This window comes from Cynoglossus semilaevis, chromosome Z (assembly GCF_000523025.1).
Source record: "Cynoglossus semilaevis isolate Cse_v1.0 chromosome Z, Cse_v1.0, whole genome shotgun sequence".
NCBI lineage: Eukaryota > Metazoa > Chordata > Actinopteri > Pleuronectiformes > Cynoglossidae > Cynoglossus > Cynoglossus semilaevis.
Genome location: NC_024328.1, coordinates 3,273,164 through 3,280,321, shown reverse-complemented (window position 1 = coordinate 3,280,321; position 7,158 = coordinate 3,273,164). Strand labels below are relative to the sequence as shown.

At 38.1% G+C, this 7,158-nt stretch overlaps 1 protein-coding gene across 1 annotated transcript in view; it reads right to left on the bottom strand.

The window, feature by feature from the left end:
- Positions 1–7,158, bottom strand: part of fras1 (Fraser extracellular matrix complex subunit 1) — a 98,962-nt gene that overhangs the window by 25,980 nt on the left and 65,824 nt on the right. Inside the window, 10 exon segments of the mRNA XM_008335639.3 lie at positions 146–297; positions 547–794; positions 1,126–1,254; positions 1,431–1,562; positions 2,578–2,610; positions 2,861–2,998; positions 3,085–3,199; positions 3,653–3,769; positions 5,413–5,591; positions 6,388–6,550. Coding sequence (XP_008333861.1) covers positions 146–297; positions 547–794; positions 1,126–1,254; positions 1,431–1,562; positions 2,578–2,610; positions 2,861–2,998; positions 3,085–3,199; positions 3,653–3,769; positions 5,413–5,591; positions 6,388–6,550 — 1,406 coding nt within the window.

Below are 7,158 nucleotides of genomic sequence, written 5' to 3'. Positions count from 1 at the left end.
ATCTAGGTAATACATTCATTGAGTCTTTTTTTCAGAGAAGGTGAGAGTTTTAGAGTTTTTTCTTAACTTCTGGCAGAAACACATTGTTGAATCTTTGTATATAGTTGCTGTGATTCCTTCTTAAAGTGTGAGCAGAGGGATTTACCTAATCCTCTGCTGGTTCACGTCTTCCATGCTGAACGATGAATACTCCCTGAGCTCTTCGTGCTCCTGTTGTGACTGGCTCCTGGTCAGGAGACCATACATTGGTACTGATACCAGCTGGATTCGGATCTGAGCATCAGTAGACGTGCTGTCCTGGAGTTTAAAAAAAACCCACCAAAAATATGTGAATTTGCTTTCAAACATGTAGCAGAGTTAAAGTGAGGATATATAAGTATAAATAATAATAAATAATTACACATTACACATTGATGAAAAGAGCACAAAACAGTTAAAATAATCTTAATCTTAACCATAAAGATAATAAAAATAAAAGATTTAATATGTCTCTGATGTTTACTTTGCTTAAAGAAATGTCTTTCTAATTCTGGTTATGTCACTCACGGTGTAAGCCAGGTGCGAACGTTGGATCACGGTGCTGCTTTTGTCTCCAACCTCTAGGGACAGCGTAGCCTCAGGCTGGTGCTGTGGCCCTTCACCGCCTGCGCCCAGAATCACCACCTGCACCACCTGGGTTGCCATGGAGATGCCGTCACTGACAGAGAAGGTCATAGCATCTTCTCTGGTGGAGAGTCCAGCATGACGGTAGAGGAGAACATTTCTGGTGATGTCACTAAAGGTGAAGATATCACCTGCCAAGACAAAAAAAGACAAGACAATGGAATCCAACATGTTGTAAGAATTTGTTAACATCTTCGTCTAACAGTTGTCTGTTAGGAAAACTGAATTTGTGAACCACTAACTCTCCCATTCCAATAATCCATATGGATAAAATGACCAACTGCTGTGTCTGTGTGATTCAAAATCTCAAACGTTTTACAGACTTTGGTAAAGAAAGTTGGCTCACAACTCCATTTCTCTGTGAATCAGCCTTGATACACATCTCAGTTCACGTCACAGTGATTTAAACCAAAACTATCTCTGACCGTAAGTGTGTATGTGTGCGTGTGTGTGTTTTCTCACCGTTTCTCATGATGACACGTGTGTTTCCATCCACTTTAATCAATTCTCCGTACACAGGAGCTTCCACCAGCTCAAACTCCAGCTCGTCTGGAGCCGTATCAGCATCACTTACTGCCAGCTGCTGACCTCCTTCACACACACACACACACACACACACACACACACAGACAAACAACCATGAAAAAGAACGGAAAAATAATGAGCCATCTGTTCTGTCCTTGCAATTAATATTAATATTGTTTAATTTAGTTATATATGAGGATATATAGAGTGAAGTGTATGTGTGCCGTGTGCATGTGAGTTACCGATGGCGGCCTGTCCTCCCAGGCTGACCTCCAGCAGAGGGTCCAGGACCTGAAACACTGGGGGCTGCTGATGGTTGGAAAGAAGCAGGACAACAAAGTCCAGCTCAGGGGTGGTGTGTTCACCGTCTGACACTGAAGGACACACAGATACATTAGAACAGCAAAAAAGAAACATAGTAAAGCAAAAATATTTCAAACATGCCATGCAAAAAAAAAAGAGAAATCTGAAAATTAAACAATAATGTATATTTAAAACATTATTAAATAATGTAATAATAATTAATTAATACAATATTTAAAGGTTAAGATAAAAAAAATGCACTAAACGGTACTAAAAGTAACCTGAAAAGCAGCCAAATGTATAAAAAAAGCCTGAGTATTAGCCAAAAGCTGTAAGAAATACTGAAAGTTAAATTGAAATACAGCACACAACAATAGCTAAAAGCCAATGTCCGTCATAGTTCTCTCTGTTAAGTTCAATAATTTTAAAGAGTGCAGATCCATTAAATATAAAGATGGTGAATTATATAATAACCACATGTGTTCTTTTCTTTTGATGAGTGAAGAACTAATTTCTTTATTTTCCTCTGAAAGCTTTGGATAAAATATGAAATAAAGCAGGATACATGTTTGGGCTGAAATATAAAAATGCGGTGAATAAAACACAGATGCATTAGAGTAGATAAGGTTGACAAGAAGAAGCCGAGATTGTTTATTAAAAAAGGTGACAGATGAATTGTGTAATAATATTGAGTTTTAATCTGACACATAATGGTCTTCAATTTGTTCAAATGTTACTGGAAATATATTTAACAAAGTATATTAAACATATCAACTACTTTCAGCTTTGTCCCAGTGAATCATTGATTTCCATCTCTCCCTGTTCTCTGCATCTTCTACTCTGACTCCAACTATCTGCATGTCCTCCCTCACTGCATCCATATATCTCCTCTTTGGCCTTCCTCTTTGTCTCCTACCTGGTAGCTCCATCTCTGACATTCTTCTACCAATGTATCCACTGTCCCTCCTCTGCACATGTCCAAACCACCTCAATCTGGTCTAAATATCAACTATCAACTACAATATACTGTAATATTCTGTAGAGTTAGTAAATATTCAGACAATTTTTGATGTGTGAAGATGTTACCTGTGAAGTAGACACTCAGAGACTCAGGCAGACCTGAGAAACAAAAATCACAGACTGGGATCAGGATCAGCGAGGAGATTGAAGTCTGATTTGATCTAAAATCAAGGATTTCTCCAACCAACTTTAAGACTCTGTTTTTGTAACATTTATCTTAGGGATATTTCTTGGAATGTTTTTAAAGTTTTGGATCAGAAATTGTATAACAACATATTTAAAACCCAAACAATCAGGCAACTCTTCATCATCTTACAGCCACTGCCCTCAGGAGGAAAAGTTCTCTCACCAATGAAGGAGTACTGATACAGTTCCTGCAGGTGTGAGGGGGCCGGGGGTGGTCTGTAAATGATCTTCCCAGAGTCCACGTCTCTCTGTGAGAAGTGTGTGGCTGCTGCGAATGGTCTATCTCTGTGCTCGATTGCTCCTAAATGTGCAGAGGAGAAACAACATTTTCATCCTGTCTCTCTGTATCAGTGAGTGTGTGTTCAGATGTGTGTGTGAGAGACAGACCTTGTCCTGGTGGCAGTGGTTTGGTGATATTGTAGATTATCTTCTCACTGGGACTATCAGAGTCGATGAAAGACAGAGCTGCAGATGTAATCTCTGTCACCTCATCCTCCAGAGCCTGGAAAGACACATGTAATCCTGAAATTTAAAGTCATCTGGAAGCATTTCATTAAAATCAAATTTTAGCATTTGAAAAACTGATACAAGTCATTTCATTTGAGTATTCACAGACGCTAAGTGACACATACTTAAGGCTGTGTTTCACTAAATATGACACTAAGAGGACTGCTGTGTTAAATATGTGGCACAACTACAGTTGTGCTCAACGCAATACCAGGCAGTTAAGTGCTTACAGACTGTTTTATCTGAAGTTTTGTTAACAGAAGATTATTTCAGTCCAAAAAATGGTTAAAAATGAATTTAACCAACATTCTTCAAAACTGGCACTGACGTTGAATTAGAAAATATACAGCATCAGACACACGAAGGATATCTACTCTGATCTAATCTAATCAAAGTCTATAGATTTACTAGTTATTTAAATAAAAACAAAACTGTGTTTTTAGCTCACCGTAACCTGGAGCTCACAGTCTGGGTCCAGCTGGGGGAATCCTGGGATCTGAGGCAGGATTCCAACGGTGAAGGTCTGGACATCACCTTGTACTACAGGAGCTACATCTGTAGAATACTGGTTACAAAAATGGCAGAATTACTGGTATAGTATTATATTTAAAAAAAACTCTAACTTACTTAGTGCCTAAGATTTCTACTATAACCTGATCAATTATTGCTCTCCCAGTCGACTCATTAAAAATAACTATTTTTTTCTATTACTGGAATAATAATCATTAAGTTTCCTAATGTGAAAAGCATAGAAGGACTACAAGCTGATACGATTTTAACTTTTCTGGAAACATTTGGATGTGGAATAAAAAGTGCCCCAGTTATTTTTGGAGACCTGTGAAAACTGCAGGAATAAAATAATAATTTGAAAAGATGAGAACGTACACACACATGCATCATAGACTAATGAGAACAATGATCATTTGTCCTTACAGCCAGCTTTATCTGACATTTACACATCTGTTCATTTATTTTAATTCTTAAAAATGTCCTCTGCTATGTTCCCCAGGAGAATTTCTCCTCAGCCTCTGACTGCAGTTCCCAGGCAACGGGACTATTCGCTGCTCACTGACATAATCATGGAGGGGGCACGGAACAAGTCAAATTAGCACATTCTGTGGACAAGCATTTACAAAACTTAAACTAAAGTCTGTTCAGAAGCTGCCAGTCAGCTGCTCTTTTGTTTAGTCAGTTGGTGTCACGAAAACAAAACTGATTTCAAATAAAAAAAATAATGGCTAAACCCTCAATAGATCATCGACTTCTGGGTCCTGTGAGCTAACATCACAAACTTTAAACTGAAATCAATAAATATTATTTTAAAAACCACAACATTCAGAGCTTCTTTGCTTCACACAACACTGGAAAGATACTTTGTAATTTAAAATTTAACATCAGTCAGATGTGGTGTGTGCCGAGGGATAGAGAGAGGGGAAGAGGGAGGATGGCAAAGTGATAGAGAGACAGAAAAATGTCAGAGAGGCAGAGACACAGAGAGAAATAAAAATAAAGAAAGAGGAAGAGAGGAAGAGAGAAATAAAGGGAGAGAGGTAGAGAGGGAGAGAGGGAGAGAGAGAGTAATGCAGCAGCTCCGGGATGTGAAGCAGGGAAGCAGGAAATGAGGACTGAATGCTCTGTCAGCTTCAGCTTGAACAGCTGAAATTTGAAGCCAATTTACAAGGAATTTGGTGTCTTTAACTTTAATGAAGATGAGTGACTTTGAGAAGAAGGGGAAAGAGGAGAAGGAAACTAGGACATGGTTATAGTATATAGATAGATATTTCACAAAAAATGCTACAAGCTTCAAAAAGTCAAAGTAACTTGAAACTAAAAAAAAATGAAATTGAGCTAAGGAGAATGAGAAGAGCATAAATAAACAAGTAAATTAAATTAGAAAAAAGAAAAATTGCTAAAGCTCAAAAACAATTGGTCAAAACCTAGTAGTGAAAGAAATGTGAAAGTTGAAGCAATAAAATGTGGAAAATAGCAAAATATAAAAACAGGTTCAACCCAAAAACACATAACATTGGCTGAAAAATAATTAAATTAAAAAATCACAGTTTGCAAAAACATCAAAATACCATCAAAATATCAAGGAGATATTTACTGCTGCCAAATGTCAAAGATATTTTCCAATGATCAATAATGAGACTTTCTGTCGTGGATGTTTTTTTGATAAAATTAAAAAAAAAACAAAACAGTACCAACCTGGAACTGAAAGGAGTCACTGTTAGTTCCGTGGCCAAAGTGTCGGTACCAGACAGTGCCGTCTTCTACATCCTGCTGAGTGAAGGACATAGTGGAGGTGAAGCCTTGGTCATCTGTGAGTGAGGGACGCCAGCCATCAGGAGGTCCATCAGCAGGCATGGAGACCAAAACCACTTCACCTGGAAGTACAGACAACACACTGGCCAGATTAGACCGTGTCAGGAGCCACACCTACAGATCAAATTGAATTTGTTATTGAAATTAGGGATACAATTCTGGGCGATACTGATGTTACAAAATAACAACATAAATGTTAAATAATTGGGAAATAAATAAATTGCAAAAGTATTATATTTTCTCAGTTTTTGCCACATTATGTGGCTGAGAAGCCTATAAGACATGTGGTTCCCATGATTAGTCAAACGAAGGTCAGCAGAAGTGTGTGTGTACGCCTGGTATGTGGAGCTGGGCAGGAGAGAAAGAGCGAGAGCGAGAGAGAGAGACAGAGAGAGTGAGGGTGACCTGTGGTGAATATTATGCGTTTTGGCGTTGGCTACTGCCCACAGTAGCTTATGTACTCCAGGCTCATTAAACCTCAAGTCAAGAGCACTTGGCAAAATCATTGTGTTAAATCAAGGACCGCTACAATATATGTGACTGATTAGACGCTAATGTTCTTATATATTTCTAAATATTCATATATATATTTATACATAATTCACCATGCTAGAATTGTCGTTGTCAACGTCCCGATAGCCAATGGCAACAAGGAGAACATCGACCAATACCGATTCATTACCATTCATCCGATGCATCCCTAGTTGAAATGTATTTTGTTCTTGCAGCTGTAATTCAATGCTATATGTTCCCTGATCAACAAAGGCGTTGTAACCAAGAAGAGGACTAGAACACAGATGAGTCTGTCTGGTACGCAGAAGGTGGACTGCATTCTGGATGGTCCTTGTGAGCCCGTACCATACTGTGGTCCTCCGTCTGCTGTGAAGATGTTATAGACAATATGTTCAGAGCCCACTCCCTGGACGTTGGCGTGAAGGTGTTTTTTATCTAGTCTGACCGTTCCTCCTTTTTTTACCCACGTCATCATCGGTTCTGAGAGAACCTGAGGAGAATCAGCTGCCTGGAACACAAAAACGACAGCAGATATATGAGAAAAAAAAAATCACTATCAATATCCATGATCACATTCCAGCCTAGACTTAAACCAGAATAGTAAAAATAAAGAAAGTCACATACAAAAAAGATTTAGCTAAGATTTTGACCATGATCAACAACTTTTCAGAATTGTTTGAAATGTACCATATTTTCAGTTTTAATCCCTTTGCACACCTACATCTGTCTTAGTTGTACTGTTTGTTTGGTCTCCATTGATAACAGATTCATTTTTCGAATCCAGAATTTAAAAAAAAATCCTCTTCATTAACACTGACATCTTTCCAAGACACATATTTTTAAATAGTTAAAAAAAACTAATGATTTTCATTTTAGGCTTTTCTCCAAAATCTCTCTTGACTTGATAAGACTACCGATATCAAAGGCAGATTTGTTCTCCCAGTAACAAGAATGCAGAGATAATAGTGAGGAGACTGCAGTGCTGGATATCTGGGAAAAGATGTCATTAAAGATTAGAAGTTTGGAGAGTTTAGTTTGTACAGACACTGAATAAAGGGACGTGACTTCTTTGTTCAAATTGCCTTTGTTCATTGGCTCCCACAGGAATTTTAATAT